The sequence below is a fragment of the Podarcis bocagei genome (genome assembly GCF_964188305.1).
Source record: "Podarcis bocagei genome assembly, chromosome: 2".
Taxonomy (NCBI): domain Eukaryota; kingdom Metazoa; phylum Chordata; class Lepidosauria; order Squamata; family Lacertidae; genus Podarcis; species Podarcis bocagei.
The window spans coordinates 43900015-43919780 of NC_138126.1; the positions used below are offsets into that span (position 1 = coordinate 43900015).

The 19766-nt window shown below is 42.2% G+C and overlaps 1 protein-coding gene across 7 annotated transcripts in view; it reads left to right on the top strand.

Annotated features, from left to right (window-relative positions):
* GRIP2 (glutamate receptor interacting protein 2) overlaps nucleotides 1-19766 on the top strand; it is a 385704-nt gene that overhangs the window by 292520 nt on the left and 73418 nt on the right. For 6 of the 7 annotated variants that reach the window (XM_081183991.1, XM_081183994.1, XM_081183988.1 and 3 more), the window contains exons 2-7: nucleotides 14079-14159; nucleotides 15628-15763; nucleotides 16172-16317; nucleotides 17559-17645; nucleotides 18155-18230; nucleotides 19356-19501. In XM_081183991.1, coding sequence (XP_081040117.1) covers nucleotides 14079-14159; nucleotides 15628-15763; nucleotides 16172-16317; nucleotides 17559-17645; nucleotides 18155-18230; nucleotides 19356-19501 — 672 coding nt within the window. The remainder of the gene's footprint in view (nucleotides 1-14078; nucleotides 14160-15627; nucleotides 15764-16171; nucleotides 16318-17558; nucleotides 17646-18154; nucleotides 18231-19355; nucleotides 19502-19766) is intronic. The other variant, XM_081183989.1, reaches the window with a different exon arrangement.

Genomic DNA, 19766 nt, shown 5'->3' on the forward strand with positions numbered 1-19766 from the left:
CATCAGCCCTAGACAGCATGGCCATTGGTCAGAGATGATGGGACTTGTAGTCCGACAATATCTGGAGGGCACTACGTGATTCTGAACTGGTGAAGCTATTGTTTTTCCTGTTGAATGTCAGCAACAGCAGCCGCTTTCTCTGGCTGCCTGTTGGAAACGGAACAATTTTTTTATTAATAAGCTGAAGTCCTGACAGTGGTTGCTGTTAGCATTTGGAGTTACTTGCACAAGATAGCTTTCTTAATGTTTATCCGCTCTGACAAACCTTTTTTTTTAAAAAAAATAAAGAAAATCTGAGCTTGTGGATTAATAAGACTTTCATGTTACAACTTCAGTCTTCAGTATGGCTCAGATCATGTTCCCTTCCTAACAGTCTTTCTATTTAAGAAAAGAGGTATGTATTTTATTTTTTTATTTTTTGCAATAAGAATATTGCGCTAAATATACATTCCCATGAAGCAGTCTTGTCTCATGGCCTTGGTGTTTTGTTTTTTTCAAACTGCAGCATGTAATTATTCTGAAAGAAGCATTTTGTAAACAACCTTATTTTATGTGTGTATGTTTTAAGGAGAAACATTTTTACCTCTGCTTTTTCCCTCTCTCCACCTGGATTAATGGATTTACCTGTTTATCTTGCATTGGACTCTACAATAAATCCAGGTTTCGTGGGGTGTGTTTTTTTTAATAAAAAAGCCCAGCTAACTGCAGCTCTTTAATGGGAACTTTAGAAGTGACATTTTAATAGTCAGATAAGGAAATGCCAAGTTAGTGTCATCCCTAAATGAGCTTACTCCTTCTCAATTGTTGGTCTGATAAGTAAGCGTGACATGAGGTTTCTTTCCCCAAAGGCTTAACAGTAAGAATGTTAGGTGGTTCATTTTTCAGCCCTTTCCTGTATTGTGTTAGGAAGCCACTTCCTCCAAGGCATATTCTCAGAGGACAGCTCTTTTGCTTTCAGTAGATTTTTTTCCTTTGCTACATTTCTCAACAGGTCCATTTGCATGGGGCTTGGTCCACTGGATAGCGTGGGGCTTCTTCTTGTTGTTGTTTCATTGTTGTTGTCTCATTGTTGTAGTTGTTGCTATTTTATTTATACCCCGCCAATCTGGGCGGCTTCCAACACACACACAAATAATAATAAAACATCAAACATTAATACAGTGGTGCCCCGCAAGACGAAATTAATTCGTTCCGCAAGTTTTGTCGTCTAGCGAATTTTTCGTCTTGCGAATCACGAAATCCCATAGGAATGCATTGAAAATCAATTAATGCGTTCCTATGGTCAAAAAAAGTCCAAACAAAGCCAAATTTGGTACAACAACAGTTTATTAACTGCTCTTTAAAGTCACACATACTGTAAAGAGCAGTTCAAAAATTGAAGGGAAAATAAATTAACTTTATAAACAAAACATGTCTTTGTTTTTAGACAAAGGAAACAAAGTCGCGAGACGTTTTCGTCTTGCGAAACAAGCCCATAGGGAAATTAGTCTTGCGAGGCAAATCGAAAACGGAAAAACCTTTCGTCTAGCGAGTTTTTTGTCTTGCGAGGCATTCGTCTTGCGAGGTACCACTGTAATAACAATCAGATCCTTTATAAAAAGTCACAATAACTTTAAATTAAACAGCTTATACCAAATAAAGTAAAAAGCCCCCTTGCTGATGCTGCTGAGGAAGCAAGGGGAGAGGCAGCAGGTGATCATTTTTTTATTATACAGTGGTACCTCGGGTTACATACGCTTCAGGTTACATACGCTTCAGGTTACAGACTCTGCTAACTCAGAAATAGTGCTTCAGGTTAAGAACTTTGCTTCAGGATGAGAACAGAAATCGTGCTCCGGCAGCGCGGCAGCAGGAGGAGGCCCCATTAGCTAAAGTGGTGCTTCAGGTTAAGAACAGTTTCAGGTTAAGAATGGACCTCCGGAACGAATTAAGTACTTAACCCGAGGTACCACTGTATCTAGGACATTGCTGACAAGGATGTAGCCAATGTCTACAGAAGTAAGTCTGATCTATGTCTGACTTTATGGAGCCTTAACCACTCATAACCTGAGAGACATTTGCAACTCCTTGCAAAAAGCCTCCTTTGCAACCAACCAAGTGTTGCTGCTTGCTGCTGGGCTCCTCCCTAGCAGTCACCCACAACCAAAAAAAGAAATGGCATTGGGAATGGAGAGAAATGCCCAGAGCGAAGGGATGAAGTTGACTCTGTCCTACAACTTTAGAAGCTGCGTTGATTTGTAATAAATTCTTTGTTAGGAAGATGTTGGAGCAGCAGGCTGCCCTCTTTATCACACAGTGCAAAAGGTGTCAGGTTTACAAAAGGCAGGCAGACTGCTTAATTTGACTCATTACAGAATCAAAGACTATCTGGTTTGCCAATTGCAGCTGGCACACTCACCTCAAGGGTCTGTCTTTCAAATGGACTTTGAGAGCAGGATCTGCTCAATGAGGGAAATGAATTGTTATGTGCTTTGGCATTTTTTCTCTCTCTCATTGGTCTTTCCTAAATGGTCTCTTGCTGGCTGAGTGATTTGTCTGCTGATTTAACGGCTGTGAGTAAAATTGTTCTTACCGCCATAAAAAAGGCTAAAGAGACGTGGTGCAACTCTTGTTTGCCGCTGACCATTTATATAGCCCTCCATTTGTTCTGACAACAACCTACTGAAGTGTAGGTCACTGTTCCCCCCTTTTTTAACCTTGTAAGAACTGAGAGAACTTTCCTGAAGCATTCAGTTTTTGGTACATGATAAAAAAGGAGCACTTGAATGCAGGCCTGCATTCAGTTTTAAAACTGCTGGAAAGTTTGGCTGCCCCAGGTCCATTTCCTTGGCTCAGATAATGAACAGATTAATTTTGCTTTATGACAGATGGTGCCCAGAAGTTGCTTTGTTCTGAGTCTTTGTCTTTCCCAGGCCTAGTTCTGGCTGAGGTGGAAACCCTATTTGTTTTATTTCTTTATTTAAGGATTTATAAGCATAGATAAGAGTCAGAGTGTATACATAACAATCTAAATAAAAGCTAAAGGACCCCTGACAGTTAAGTTCAGCCGCAGATGACTCTGGGGTTGCAGCGCTCATCTCACTTTACAGGCCGAGGGAGCCGGCATTTGTCCGCAGACAGTTTTTCCGGGTCATGTGGCCAGCATGACTTAGCCACTTCTGGCACAATGGAACACTGAAACCAGAGCAGCACACGGAAACACCGTTACCTTCCCGCTGCAGCGGTACCTATTTATCTACTTGCACTGGTGTGCTTCCGAACTTCTAAGTTGGCAGGAGCTGGGACTGAGCAACGGGAGCTCACCCCGTTGCAGGGATTTGAACCACTGACCTTCTGGTCAGCAAGCCCAAGAGGCTCAGTGGTTTAGATCACAGCGCCACCTGCGTCCCTAACAATCTAAATAGCAGATCCCAAAAGCTTCAAATTATCTATAGTATATGTAGTATAAAATGGCTGATAGCTCTCTTCAACATTTAAATTTCCAATAGCTAACTAAAAGCAAAAACACTAGGGAAGGTGTTCAACATCGCTCTTTTCTTGTCATTCCATCAGCGGAAGCATGTCAGCTTGCCAGACGGAACAATCCTCCCTCTTCTTCCCCTGGGGGCTCTTCTGAGGGTTCCCCATTTCTGTAGGCACAAGGGGCAGAGGAGAGGGGGGAATGACCCGTTGTGTAAATGGGAGTCCTTGCACAGGGCTTCCACTGACATTACTGTAGTTGAATCCCAGGCTAGGCATTCATCCACGTTTGATCGGTAGTCAATTTCACAGAGCAAAACCAAAGGTCTGGTTTCTAGTATGGCAGGAGTACCTATGGGGAATACTCTTTTTAAAAATTATTTTTATTGATTTTCCAAATTATTACAAATCAAACCAAATTGCTTAAATTTAATACAATTTCTTAAAATCAGGTTCCCCGCTCTCGTTGCAATCATACGTCAAAGATTTTCTCCCATAGCTCTGGGGAATAATCTTAACCATGGTCCATCAGAGGATCACTGTTCCCAGCTGGGATATGTGGGGCAAGATAGTCCTTCAGGTAAAGTTATGACTGGGCTACACCCCTTCAGATGATTGAATGGGGGGGGGGTTTCGCTTGACTGCATGGTCCTCCAACCAACTGGGAGGAAGGGTTGATGGGAAAGCATCTGTGTGTGAGGTAAAAATAGAATTATTTCTGGAAGAAAGAGGGGGAGACTTGGAAGGAAGCAGAGCATGAGTGCTAGAAGGCACCTTTGTGGGTTCAAGTAATTCTTTTTCCGAGGTGTTGAAGAGGGCCATCTGTTTTGCTGCTTGTAGGAGTGCTAGGCCACTTATTGCCTCCTGTGTTCTGCTTGTGTATATTTCTAAATGAATGAAATAATACAAAAACAAGTATTCAGTCGTCTCTCCTCCCCTTGAACTTCTTACCACTCAGGGAAGTGGAGGTAAGGCTTGCTCATCACTTAACAGTGAGAAAAGAGACTGGATTTTTAGCAACTTGAGGACTGTCAAGGAAAGTATAGAAGTGTGAATGCGTTGCTACTACAAAGGGCAGAGTACAATAGAATTGTAGGATTTATGCTGTCTTCCGTCTTCCTCCTTTTTAAAAAAAAAAATTTAAAACATTAAAATGGAGAAGAGGAGGTTAAGGGGTGATATGATAGCCATGTTCAAATATATAAAAGGATGTCACATAGAGGAGGGAGAAAGGTTGTTTTCTGCTGCTCCAGAGAAGCGGACATGGAGCAATGGATCCAAACTACAAGAAAGAAGATTCCACCTAAACATTAGGAAGAACTTCCTGACAGTAAGAGCTGTTCGACAGTGGAATTTGCTGCCAAGGAGTGTAGTGGAGTCTCCTTCTTTGGAGGTCTTTAAGCAGAGGCTTGACAACCATATGTCAGGAGTGCTCTGATGGTGTTTCCTGCTTGGCAGGGGGTTGGACTCGATGGCCCTTGTGGTCTCTTCCAACTCTATGATTCTATGATTCTATGAAAATGCAGAAACACTTTTGGTACTGCCAGTTTCTGAAACACATACCTGAATAATGCAACCGCTCCTCTCTTTTTGATATTCTTCTGTATACCTTGTGTTACCAAGTCAGGTTCCACATGGATTTTTACAGATTGGGGAGGGGTGTTTTGCCAGTGTTTTAACATCAAGCTTGCAATTGGATTTCTTGATGTTGCTTATGGTTTCACTCAATGCGGATGCAAAACTTCAGGAGCTTGTCAAATGGAACAAATAAGACCATTTATTGCACAGGGTGGGGATGTTGCTGCTATCTACACAAAGCTGTTATTCTTCCAAACACTTAGCTCTGCATAAGTAGACTGTAACGCTATTGAAAAATATTCAGATGATTGGCACCTGAGGATGTAGTTGTGGGACAAGAATGCTTTAACAATGGGCAGCTCTTCAGTATGAAAAGCATGTCTGCCTCCTGGGTGGATCTTCCTTCCTGAAAGCCAGTTCTGACAATACAGCTGATTTATTCTGTTACCATTTATTTATACACCACCTTTTGGCCCAGAGGCCCTCTAAGTGGAGAACAGTATCGTAATACAAAAGAAACATACAATAAAAAATACAATAAACACAATAAATCCATCAAAACGATATAAAAATCGCAAAATACCTCTCAATCGTGCTGAATATGTGTTGGAACACTCCTTAACCCCCTCAAGCAAGGGAACAGGAAACCCATGGATCATGATACCCCTATCTCTCACCTAGGGTGTACACACTCCCCTCTCATCTCTCTCTTCGAAGTGGGGCAGGTTCTACCCTGGGACAGGAACTGCTCTCTCCCATGGCTGCCAACCTGCTAGCATTATAATAGCCAGAGCCTGAAGGAAAAAAGAATTCTTACAAACCCTCATGGTCACAAAAACACTTACTTCCTGTCCCCCTCACCAGCAAAACCCCCAAACTGCTTAGGTATGCATTCTATTCACACACTGTGATTCTTTACGTCGAAGATGAGCTGCTATCCCATGTGAGTTTGTGCCTCCAACATTAATTACGCTTGTATAAACATCATATTGTGTAAGGAAGTCAAGCAACTGAATCTGGACTGAATTGGGCAAGGTGTTCCATGTGGAGCACAGGAGGGGGCCACCTTTCATGGGCTGGAAATCACTGAAATGTCTGATGTTATAGTTGCTAAAAATGCCATGTTCCTTGTGGCTGGTTATCTCAAACAATCAGGCCGGCTCTACCATTAGGTAGAGCGAGGCTCCAGTGATGTGATACAAAGAAGCAGAGCTCTGCGTGCCCTTCAGCCTGCCCTGCATCCCTTCAGCTAGCTTCTCGCCCTTCAGATGCAGTGGAGGAAGCTACCCTATTGAAGTAAAATTCAATTGCCATAGAACCAGGGAGGAAAGTTGCCCTCATGCTGTTCACCTCAGGTGGCAAATAGTCTTGGGCTGTTCCTGCAAGCAACCACAGTGCTCAGAGAGGTTCGTACTGGAGAAGACACTCTGTTGTCTCCCTGTGCAACTCTGTTCTTCATCAGTGACCATTTCTAGAGCTCACCTTCCCTTTAAACAAAACAGTTTCAAACCAGTGGATGTCATAGTTTCCCAGCCAAGAAACTAAGGGCATTGTTGCTCTGTTGGCATTGGGGAATTTCTTGACAGCCTGCACAAGAATAGTAGTCATGTAGGCATATTGGAAGGGAAGTGGGTGGCGCTGTGGGTTAAACCACAGAGTCTAGGACTTGCCAATCAGAAGGTCGGCGATTCAAATCCCTGTGACGGGGTGAGCTCCCATTGCTCAGTCCCTGCTCCTGCCAACCTAGCAGTTCGAAATCACACCAGTGCAAGTAGATAAATAGGTACCACTCCGGCGGGAAGGTAAACGGCATTTCCGTGCACTGCTCTGCTTCGCCAGAAGCGGCTCAGTCATGCTGGCCACATGACCCGGAAGCTGTACGCCGGCTCCCTCGGCCAATAAAGCGAGATGAGTGCCGCAACCCCAGAGTCGGTCACGACTGGACCTAATGGTCAGGGGTCCCTTTACCTTTACCTAGGCATATTGGAAGCTGCCCATCTAGATCAGCATTGTCTGCAGCAGCTGACTCTCCTGGGTTTATGGGGAGGTTTATTTCCTGGGCTCTCTGAAGATGCTGGGGATTGAACTCAGGATCTTCTTTTTTTATATATATATATATATTTATTTTTTTTGACGTTAAAATTTTTTATTATGATCCAACATCTAAAAAACACATATACCTTATTAATAAAAACAAAACAGAGAAAAATAAACAGATACAAAACAGATACAAAAATCAATATACATTCATTTACATTGTTTGACTTCACCACCACCACAACGTGACCTCTATCTGAACCATATGTATCGCAGTGTCTTTATTAACCCGCATATTCTACTTCACGATTTTTATATTATACCTATTGTGATTTTGATGTTTCCTGACATTGTCTCTATGTATGAAAAAAAATTTTTCCAGTCATCAATAAATTTAATATTTTTCTGTTGCCTTATCTTCTGAGTCATTATTGCCAAATCAATGTATTCAATTAACTTAGTTTGCCAGTCCTTGATTGTAGGTATGCTGGGTTTTTTCCAATTCTGCGCTAGCAGTATCCTAGCGGCTACTGTCGCGTATTGAAATAGGGTTTGATCGTTCTTATTAATCTCGTTTCCCACCATTCCCAGGAGGAACGCCTCAGGTTTTTTTGGAAAGGTATACTTTAGGATCTTTTTTAGTTCATCATAGACAGCACCCCAGAATTTCTTTACTTCCTCACAGGACCACCACATGTGAAGGAAGTCTCCCTCTTTCTTTTTACATTTCCAACAGGTCTTGTCTCCGGTTTTATACATTTTAGCTAATTTTGTTGGGGTGATGTACCATCGGTACATCATCTTTTCCATGTTTTCTCGGAGACCGACACATGCTGAAAATTTCATATCCCTATTCCATAATTTTTTCCATTTTTCATAATCTAGGGGGTGTCCTAGGTCAATGGCCCACTTAATCATGACCTCCTTGATTTCCTCATCCTTTGTGTCCCAATCTAATAGTTGGTTGTACATTTTGGTTAAGATTTTGGACTTCCCTTCTATTATTTCTAATTGGAATTTGGACTTGTTCTTACTCATCCCGGCTTTTTTATGCTCGTTCCATAAAGAGTTAATTTGATGGAAATGTATCCACCCCAATAATTTGTCTTTTAACTCCTCATAAGGTCTAATTTCCCATCCTTTCTCAGATCTTTTCAAGAGCTCGGCATATGTCCACCTTTTACCTTCCATGTTTAATTTTTTAATTGCTAGGATATCAATGGGTGACAACCACAATGGGGTGTCCTTTTCTATCAAGTTCTTACATCTGTTCCATACCTCTAGCAACGCCCCTCTTATAATGTGATTAGAAAAACTTTTATGCACTCTCCCCTTATCATGCCAAAGGTACGCGTGCCACCCAAACCTAGCATTAAAACCTTCCAAATCCAACAAGTCGGTGTTTTCCAAAACTATCCACTCCTTAACCCAGCAAAGACACGAAGCCTCATAATATAGTTGTAAATTGGGAACCCCAAAACCGCCTCTATCTCTTCTGTCAGTGAGCAACTTATATTTAATTCTGGCCCTTTTACCCTGTCAGATGAATCTGGAACTCAGGATCTTCTGCATTCAAAGCAAATGTGCTACCTACCACTGAGCCACAGCTCTTCCCCTGCAGAGATAATATAGATCTACGTAGCACATAGTATCTTTTTGTGCAGGATGTCTGATGTGAACGCTCCTTTCTGCACATCTCGTGATATGCTGAAGTTATAACCATCAGAAAAAGAACTTTTCAGTGGTAGACATGAGCACACATGTCCTAATACACAGTGCACTTTTAGTTGGAGGTTAAAATTTGGAGAGGTGTCAGATCTCTCTCTTTTTTTTTATCTCCCACTTTCTTTTTCTGGAGGGAAAGCTCTTAAGAGCCTATTGTTCCCATGAAGCTCCTAAGATGACATGCTAAGAATGAGGACAGGATATTAACACACAATATAAGAGACTTAATTGAAGATGGAGTAGAGAAGGGAGGAGGGAAATATATCTAATAAAGTAAACCTGATTGACAAAGCAGGAAGCCAGCCAGATATGAACAAAAGGCGCACAGCAGGGAAATGAATGCAAGCAAATGCCAATTCACACTTCAGCAGGCACCTTCCTTGACTGCTCAAACATTTTCAGTCAGATAATGAGCAAAAACAAACACTTTAGCATCCTCCCCTCTGCTGGGGAGAAGAGCTCAAAGGGGATGGAGGGGAGAGAGGGAAAGTCTTGGTGCTAATTGTTTGCCATCTGAACTGTCAGAGGTTTTTGTTGACTGGCACCTTTGTTGAATGATGGCTAATTGTGAATGGTGAAAGTAGATTTATTATTGCTGGCTCAGGCCATTTAGCTGTTTTGCAAAAGGCTCTTGATGATGATGAGCTGGTTTACCTTGGGCCACACTCTTGAAATGCTAGCTTAGCTGTCAAGCTTGTTTGTTTCTCTGCACCACTTGCACTTCTGGGGCAGGGTGTTACTGATGCTGAGGGTGTTACATCAGATGTTGCTTTGGGGTTACCAGAAGGAAATCTCAACACTCTCTCTTGGTGCTGGGGAAGGGATTGCTGAGGTGTCTGTAATGAGAAGCAGATGGCTGGTGGCATGTCTGGGGCATCCCTGTAATTGTGAAGTCTGCTTCCGTGGCTCCCTAGTGCAGTCAGTCTCTGCTTCTGGACTAGGAACTCGCAGTGGCGAAATTGTGTGCCTGCCTGTCCCATAGAAATGCTTTAGGTCATTTCTCACAACAACAACAAAATCCCCCTTATATTGCCAGATGCCACCCTGAGCTCACTATGGCACCCCAAAAGATGTTATGTCAGTTTTTATTTTCTTTTTTTATCTTGGAACTGTTAAGGCAGCACTCTGGCAAGTATCCAAGGCATGGTTTGAAATAGGGATGGGGGAGAAATTTGATTCAATTCACATTTAAAAGCTAACTTACCTAATTTGTACTTTTCCAAACAACTTGTGAACTGAAACACAACCATCCTTCGAAATCTGCACTTTTTAAATATTTTGTAATGCTGTTCTCCAGCCAAGATATGTATACAAAAATGCATTATCTTAGGTTTAAATGTGCATGAAAAGAAAGATAGTAGTGAAAATAAAATGCATTCTATTAGGGGGAATGGTTTTGCAAACAGTGTGTGTACATTTGGCAAAATAGTGTACAAAATGTGTATATCAGGGTAAATTTGCTGATTAATCTTCATGGAATTGTAGTGTGGGAAGGGACCACAAGGGTCATCTAGTCCAAATCCCTGCAGTGCAGATATCTTCCACCCAACATGGGGCTCATGCCCCTGAGATTAAGAGTCTTGTGCTCTACAAATTGAGCTATTACCTGCGTAATACTTTTTTTAAAAAATCACAAACTGATAAGAAAATATGGAGAACTGAACTTGCGATTGGGAAAACATGAGAAACTGAAAGGGACCTAAATTGACAGATTCACCCACCTGTAGCTTTAAGTGCTTGGGGAGATGCTTTGGAAGCCATGATCAAGTCCAAACTTTTGTCAGACTACCTGGATGGTTGAAATGAACGTCATTATTATCATTATTTTATACTCATATTAGGCAGGCTGTTTCCCAACTAAACGATAAAATTGTAGACCATTAACCGTATGCATCTTTGCAGTTTATTAAATTAATTTGAATATGAAGTGAAACAACAATAGCTCTGAAGCAAGAAGCATAATTTCTGTATGCCTCCAAATACCACTTGCTGGGAACTGTAACTGGAGAGGTCCTCAGGTCCTACTTTGCAGGCTACTGATTGGTTGACTGCAGTGAAAACAGGGTGCTAGCTTCATGAGCCTTTAGCCTAATCCAGCACAGCTCTTTTTATGTTGTTAGTTGACACATATTGTCAAGCAGGCCCCCATCTTAGAGACATTCCAGAAAGGATGTTTTTTAGTTTTGATCGTACTTTTCGTTAAAAAACAACAACATTGCTACCAAATTTCATTGGGGGGGGGCATCTTTTGATGTATGGAATCCATCTGGTCAATGGAATATATATATATATATATATATATATATATATATATATATATATATACACACACACACACACTTCACGGTCCTCTTTCTATTTATATGCTCCTGTGTTTGGGGTGGGGAAGTTTTTCCCAGAGCACGTTCCATCCTGTTCCGGTGTTTCTAGGGAGGCAAACTGCTTGCATTTGCTGATCCAGTAAAAAACAAACAGCCAGCTGACTTCAGCAGGGAGGGGTGTGTGTGTGTGTGTGTGTGTGAAGAGCATTTGCTGATGCCATTCAGAGCACTGAGATGCTTCCATATTTCCTCCTGCCAAAAAAAAAAAAAAAATCAGCACCATCAACTACTGCACTCCTCAAAATCAATAACAATGGTTCTGCCTTAACACTCTGCTTGTTTTCCCAGGGAGTGGGCAGAGGTGTACCTCAGGTTTGGCAAATGTGGGGGCCCAGGCCTGGAGTGTGTGTGCAAAAAATCACCTATCAGACTATGGCATGTGTTGTGTATGTGTGTGTAGTGACACAATGCCGCTGTCGCAACAAGATCAAACACGGAAGAAGTTTCCTGTCCTTCTCAAACTGCAGCAGAAACACATGCACATGTTTTCACCCTTCCTCCTCGCGTCTCCCTCGCTCCTGATGCTTTGAGCACTTGGGTTGTGTAAAATGTAGTGATTTCTAATGTGCCTATTGCAGCACAGTGATTTTTTGTTTCCAGGTGGGGGCACCAATACAGCTGCCTGCCAAGGGCACAAGGAACCCTGCCTATGCCTTGGGGAATGGGGCATGTATGTGTACAGGGCTCTGGTAGATTAGCATTTTCCCTAAGCCCCGCAAAAGAAATACTGTACTATGAATTAGGTTTAACTTTGACGCATGCAGCTGTTCTCCAGTATGGGTTCCACAGTTACGGTATGCAAAGTGACTGAAATTTAATAGTGCTTCCCAAGCATGTTGCATTTAAAACTGGTATTTCTGTACGATTCCACCACTCTCAACTATGCAGCTGATCAGGTTGATTTTTTATTTTATTTTTTACTTTCCAGTACAAACCGAATATCCAGTGGGTGCTGCAGTGATCAGATACTTGATAAGTACCTATTAGACACTGAGTGGGTTTGGGACACTGGGAGTTAACTCCTTCTGTGCAGTAAATTATAGGCTGCAGTGAGATGCATTGCAAGTATTGTACCCTTGGGTTCCCTTAAAACTGTTTTCGTTCTATCAGTATTGAAGTTTCTGTGATTTGATACAGTCAGTAAATGCGGGAGGAAAAGAGATTTGAGAGTTCTTATTTCCTGGCAAATAAGTATCTCCTTGGGGGGGGGGGAATGCACATAAGAAGTGAAATCCATATTTAATTATACCATTAGCATTTTAAGCTGATACTCTTTTATATACTGTTTCTGTGCCGCCACCCCCACCCCCACTTTGAAGTTGCAGCAGGGAGAGGTGACTTTGAAATAAAAGGATGCAAGGGAACAGGTGATTGAATTCAAGTATAGTGATTTAGTGCTCTGTTGGTATCCTGATGTATGATTCCATTTCTGAGGACCATGGGTTTCTGCGCAAGTATTATGGCATGCTTAAAGCCATATGGGGATGATGTTCTTTCACCCTTAAAGGGTTATCTCATGAAAAATAAATCAGATTGTCCTTTTATCACTGCTGTCCTGGAAAAGTGCTACTGAAGTAGGGAGGTCATGTTTAGTCTTAGGTATAAAGCAATCTTCCACACGCCTCACAGCATTGCCCTGCCACAACATTATGTGGCCCTTATGCACACTGCACACTCCTGCAATGGAACTTCCCCTTCTCCTCTGTGCACTCCCTGCACCCTTCAAATCTGCCATTTCCCCAACTCTCCACAGCAGATAGAGGTGTGGGGAAACGTGGCACACAATGACATTGTTGGATTTGATACATTGTAAGTCACTTTACTCTTCCACCAATTGCCAAAGGGGATGGAGCAAGAGTAAGGCTGCTTGCAAGATGGTGAGGCCAGCCTCCAAAGCACTATAAAGGTAAAGGGACCCCTGACCATTAGGTCCAGTCGTGGCCGACTCTGGGGTTGCGGCACTCATCTCGCTTTATTGGCCAAGGGAGCCGGCGTACAGCTTCCGGGTCATGTGGCCAGCATGACTAAGCTGCTTCTGGCGAGCCAGAGCAGTGCACGGAAACACCGTTTAGCTTCCCGCCAGAGCGGTACCTATTTATCTACTTGCACTTTGACGTGCTTTCAAACTGCTAGGTTGGCAGGGGCAGGGACCGAGCAAGGTTCTGTGGTTTAACCCACAGTGCTACCCGCATCCCCCAAACACTATAATAAGCCTCTTAAATGGTGGGTAGTAGAGAAGTCACCAAGGAATGACATTTTCAGCACTGTCTCTACAGCCACAGTAACATGTACACTAATTCTAAAGGTTATAAAAGGACTTTGCAAGGAAGTTTACAAAGCCAAAATATAACCGGAGTTCCAAACATTTACTTGTAAGGGCCCTGTTACATGAGGATTCAGTGAGCTGATGTTGTTGTTTTGCATGGAGAGACAACTTTGTGATAGCAGTGACATCACTCAAACTTCTCTGATTCTTTTGCAGAAAAGTAATAGTTAAATGCTGGTATGTATCTGAAGAAGTGTGCGCTTATACCCAGAACAAACTTAGTTGGTCTCTAAGGTGCTATTGAACAATTTTTAATATTTTTTTTTTTAGTTCAATGTTGGGAAAGCAAAAATTGAAATCACCCTTAGCTTAACACTGAGGGTTGTTCTGAGTGACTATTAAAATTTACCTGTGATGCTCAGGCACTGCCAGCCAGCAAAGTGTTAAAATGTGTGAGACTCAAGATTTTCAAATGCTTGGTATCAACACAGCATTATAAAATGTCAATGAAACAAAAAGTTGTAAGAAATATTTGTCATACCAGTTAAGAATTAACTGGGTTGTGACCTACAGGTTAGGAAGCACTTGTTTATAATTTGCACATCAGTCTGTTGTGATTTTTGTTTTGGTAGATGATGGCCCTTACTCGAAAGGGAGCAAAGACTCAGGTGGACTGGATACAGCCCTGGTTTCAAGAAGGCAAAGTATACCAGGTAACTGACATTTTCTTTTAGCCATGTATACCTTTTTGAGGTCAGTTAGGTTTCATTCTTAGTTTGGCAACCACCAAAAGTGCTTTGCTGGGTGTGGTAGAGCCGCTTTGCTAACTTTCTGGCAGGTGGGTTGCTTATTGGAAGGGACTGGTGCAGTGCTCACATCCCAGCAGAAGTTGGGTGGGTACTCCTGGCCACGGGCTCACCTGGTAGCTGAAGTCGTAGGTTTTAATTTAAATATTTCCCACTGTGTCAACACTACATCAGGGTCATAATGGGAAATTAAAGTTGCTGCTGCCAGAAATGCATGTGTCTTGGGGGGGGGGGGCAGGGACATGTTAAAACAGGGATTAATGTTGCTGAGCTCTAATGGGGGCACTTGAGCCCTGGAAGCTGCCTGCAGATGCTAGTTCCTGACGCAGTAAACCATGGTCTGCACCAATGGCAGTAGAGATGTGTTGCTGCACCAAGGTTTGCTCCAAAAATTAAAAGGAGGAAAAATTGCATCTGATGAAAAGGCATGCAAGCCCTGCAGCACTCCTGACCTCATAGCCATAGTTAAGAGATGGAGCAGCATTAGGCTCAGGTAATTCCTGTAATAATAATCATCATAATCATAACTACAAAGCCAAAAGGAGGAAATGGAAGAAAATGTTGAAGGTGGGGAGGAAGAGGAGAAAAAAGCTATTGAGGAGCACATTCCAACTACTACTCATTTTTATTGTTCCTTCAGTTTTGATTGATCAGTCGCATGAGATGTGATACATTCTGTAGCAGCTTGAGCCCGTAATAGTGAAGACTTGTAAAACATGCTCTACTCGTATGCATTACAAGGCTGGAGAGTGATAAATATTTATAGGGGGACCATTATGCAGCACTTATTCGCCTTCATTCATGCATTAATGTCAGATTATCATTTAAATGACACAGGTGTGATATTCTTCGTTCTTCCATTACTTGAGTGTCCTTGGGTTTAGGCCCATTTGCAGTCACCTGTGGATACTGTGGCACCTACACCCGTTTGCACCATGGAGAAGTTCAGAGTCATCAATGCAATCCAAAGCAGAAAATGCATAGAAGAGAGAGGAGTGGATCCTGAGCGCTTAAATTGACACATAACATTATACAAGAACTAATATACAGCAAGCCTTTTCCTCTTCTGAAACAGAGAGCAAGTAATAAGACTTCAAACAAAACAAAACAAAACCAGCCTGGCACACTATCGACCTTATTTTTTGAAAGATGTGTGCCAAAGATCTTGGGCAAACCTTAGCAAAGACTCACCTAGCCCCCCCAAAAACATAGGCAGCTTGGGAAAAATAAAGTAGGAAGGACTGGGGAGTTATTAAGCACTTTGAACATCTCCATTGTCTGTGATGTTGTATATAAATGCTGAAATGTATTTTTCACTGTTTTACTTGCGAGATGTGCAGTGTAACAATGTCTTCTTCCTACATTTTCTCCACAGAAGAATTCAGAGGAGTCACTATTGTGGAACTGATTAAAAAAGAAGGAAGCACCCTTGGCTTAACTATATCTGGTGGTACAGATAAAGATGGTAAACCAAGAGTTTCCAACCTGAGACCAGGAGGGCTGGCAGCAAGGTAAACCAATCACATTATCAAGGATAGATTTCATTGTCTTGGGGTCATGCATCACCAGGGACGAGCAATTGGTTTAAAGCACTTTTTGCATGTTAGCTAAAGAATAACGTCTTTCAGCCTCACCTCCTAGCACAACTTTACTAGTTATGCTTCAGCGGGTGCATATTATAAACCTTTTTCTCATTTCCCTGAACCTTCCTTATTAAAAAATAAATAAAAATGCTTTTGTGCATGGTTATCAAGTAATATCTGCTGTTACTTTCCATATGGCGTTTAAGTTCACCTTCCTCGTTATGCAGGTAGTTCTCTCTATTTGATAAGCCAGTAAGGATGTAATCGCAGATCATGCGAATTATGACAAGGGTGCTGGAAAGATGCAATTGAGATGTTTTGTTGCGTTTATTGCAGGAGCGACCAGCTAAACGTTGGTGACTACATCAAGTCAGTGAATGGGATTAACCTGACGAAACTTCGCCATGACGAAATCATAAGCTTGTTGAAGAACGTGGGGGAAAGGGTGGTGCTAGAGGTAGAATACGAGCTGCCACTAGCGGGTTAGTACCTCCTAGATGGAGTTACTGCTGTTATGTTTCAAGATGTAGGTGGCTTCCCCTTCCCTCCTTGCCTCTTCTACAAAAATTGATTTGAACCATCAGATCATTCAGCCATCTTGCTCCAGTTAGTCTCCATTGACTGGCGGCAGCAGCAGCTATCTGTAACATTTCAGGCAAAGGTCCCTTCCAGCTTTGTTCTAGGAAATGCTTTTAACTGGAAATGCCAGTGATATGAAACTGGGATCACTTCCAGTGACTAGGTTGGATCCAGAATTCTGGATGCTGTTGCTTGTAAACATTTAGCAATCCACAAGATTTTACTGGCAGTAGCAGATGGAGAAAACAAACTGTTTCCACCTGTAACTGGTGCCCCAATTCTACTGTCTATGGATATTTTAGCAGATGACCGATCAGATTCTTATTTACTCACAAACTGAAGCATATGCTCTTGATGGTGATATTATTACCATTCTTTGCATTAATGGCCCATCTTTGCACCAGGGAGCTCAAGGTGGCATTTGTTTTTTAATTTAGGTAATAACTTTTTTATACCACTTGGTAGTAAAAAAAACAACAAAACCCCTTCAAAGCAGTTTTAAGTATCACATTTCCTTTAGGAGTGCTCAATACAGGCAATCTTCTTGGCCCTGCGTGCATCAGCGGAGCATGCATAAGCCTGTCCCCCCCCCCCCGCCCCCATCCTGTTCCATCCCATTCTGCCCTCTTCTGGGTCCAAAATGACCCACGCATCAGTGGTCACATGTCAATTGAATGTGCACAGAATGGCCACTGCCTGAACTTTAACCATGCTTTCTACTTTATAATCAAACTATTATTTTAGCTGTGAAGATTTGAACATAGTCATCTAGGGTTGCCTGCAGGCCTTTTGCCTAAGATACCTGACAGTCCAGTAACCACTGCCAGCTTCTGAAAGGTGCAATCAGATTTGAAGCTTCCAGGAAAAGGGCAATGGTTTGCTTTAGTACAGTATTATGTATGCATTAAGAGAACTTGAGGGCAGTCTGGAAGATTGGATCTTGATTTAGCCATATTTTTAATTCTGTTTAATAGCTTCATATACTTAAGGCAAGCATTCTTTTTACCTGCTTCAAAAGCCCCTCATATTGCAAGATTTATGAATGTGATTAGGCAAATTTTCATATCGGATGAAGAATGTTTTTTAAAAAAGAAGTATGGCAGGTTAAGGATGTCAATTCACCCCTTTTCTTTCCTATCTCTAGCCCCGGATAATAGTGCCGGCATCATTCCAAAGACCATTGATGTCACCCTGTACAAAGAAGGCAACAGTTTTGGATTTGTACTACGAGGTCAGATTCTCTTTGGTTAAAGATGATAAAACTACATTGATGGGACATGTAAAAGTGAGGGAGGGAATAAAGCCAGCTATTCTGTATAAATCAAAATCCTAAGCTAATAATCATACAGCACAATCTTCGAAGAATGCTGATAAATACAGTTTTGGGGTTCCGTCTTTATTTCAGAGGTTCTTTGGGTTGCATCCATCAAAGTCACATGGCTCACAGAATGACTTCTGCTCAATGCAACAGAATTTCTCCCCTCTGAACGCCCCTTAGATCTGTTTGCGAGAGTTGGGGCAACCCCCAGATCAGATTTGGGGGTGTGCAGTGGAAGGAGAGGGAAGGGAATTTCCATTTCCATTAGCAGATGCCTTTCCATGCGCATAGTGACTCATTGGACTGAATCCTTTAATAACTGGGGTGGAGAAGGGTTCGTGTCTTCTGCTGTGGTACAGATTTTTCCTATCTCAGCATTACAGCATTTATTTGTGTGTGTTTTTTTTGCAAATTTGTTACAGGAGGAGCCCACGAAGATTGGCACAAATCCAGGCCATTAGTACTGACATATGTTAGGCCAGGTGGCCCAGCAGACAGGTAATATTCACATTTAGCAACGGAGCTTAAACAAATAGGTGTTTCACCAACCTACCTGAAGCTCCTAGTACAGGCGCAGGCAAACTCGGCCCTCCAGATGTTTTGGGACTACAACTCCCATCATCCCTAGCTGACAGGACCAGTGGTCAGGGATGATGGGAGTTGTAGTCCCAAAACATCTGGAGGTCCGGGTTTGCCTGCGCCTGTCCTAGTAGGTCTGCATACCAGCTGTATATCTAAGTTTGATATCTGGGCGTACTCTCTACATGTCTCTTTTTCTCGACTTTCCCCCAAATGATCACTAGCTAGTGTTTCAAGAGACTGAAAATAGTTTCAGACCAAATTCAAATACTGATTTCCATGCTTACCACTAATTTGTGCAACTGATTTTAAAAATAGCTGTTATGTATGCTCTAATTGAGGCTGATGGTTGATAGATTGTTGCAAGATCCCTTGTCTCAGCCTTTGCCAATTTGGTGCCCTCCAACTGTTTTAGACTACAGGTGATGGAGTAATTACTACTGCTACTACTATTACTACTACTACTACTACTAACAACAACAACTACAATTTATTTATATGCTGCCCATCTGACTGGGTTGTCCCAGCTACTCCGGGCGGCTTCCAACAAACACAGTAAGACATCAAACACTAAAAACTTCCCTATACAGGGCTGCCTTTGAATGTCTTCTAGAAGTCAGATACTTGTTTATTTCCTTGACATCTGATGGGATGGTGTTCTACCTTGGTCCAAAACAGCTGGAGACCAGTATGGGGATAATTGTTCAAGCAGCAACATCTGTGCCATTAAATGTACCTGGAAAGGGGGCCAAAGAAATATTTGTCTTGGTAAGCTAGTTATGAACTGACTTGCCCACTTACTCCATTTGAACGGCTTCCCAATTACACATGCTCCCTGAGCGACTCATAAGAATGAAATCCAACATAATACAAAGCACTAAAGGTATCAAAGAAACATTGTTCTTTCCGGCAGATGTGCAATAAAAGTCAAAACACAAGCTGTTTGAAAAGCTGGTTTTCTGGTCCACATATGCTTCATTTGGGGGGGGGGTCTGTCTGTCCTAGTTTTGTATGTGTTAAGAATTGTGTGCAATTTTCTTGCAGGGAAGGGTCTCTGAAAATTGGGGACAGGCTGCTGAGTGTTGACGGGATTCCCCTTCACAGTGTGAGTCACGCTGACGCATTGAACATCCTTCGCCAGTGCAACCAAGAGGCACTTTTCCAGATTGAGTATGATGTCACCATAATGGGTAAGGGCTTTTGGATTCCCTCGGGGGGGGGGGGCACACAGGCTTTGGCCATGGGGAGGGAGGAATTCATTTGCATTTTCTCCTCACCCAGTGCAGAATATATTGATCTGTGGGTAGTGAACATATAAAAGTTTAAAATTACCGCAGCGGCCAAGAGGAATGGGCTAAAACATTGAAGTTTTTTAAAGCAAGCTTAGGATAGATAATTGGGTTTGGAGGTGTGCTCCTGGAGTCATACAGTAAATCTAAACTAGATATGCTTTCT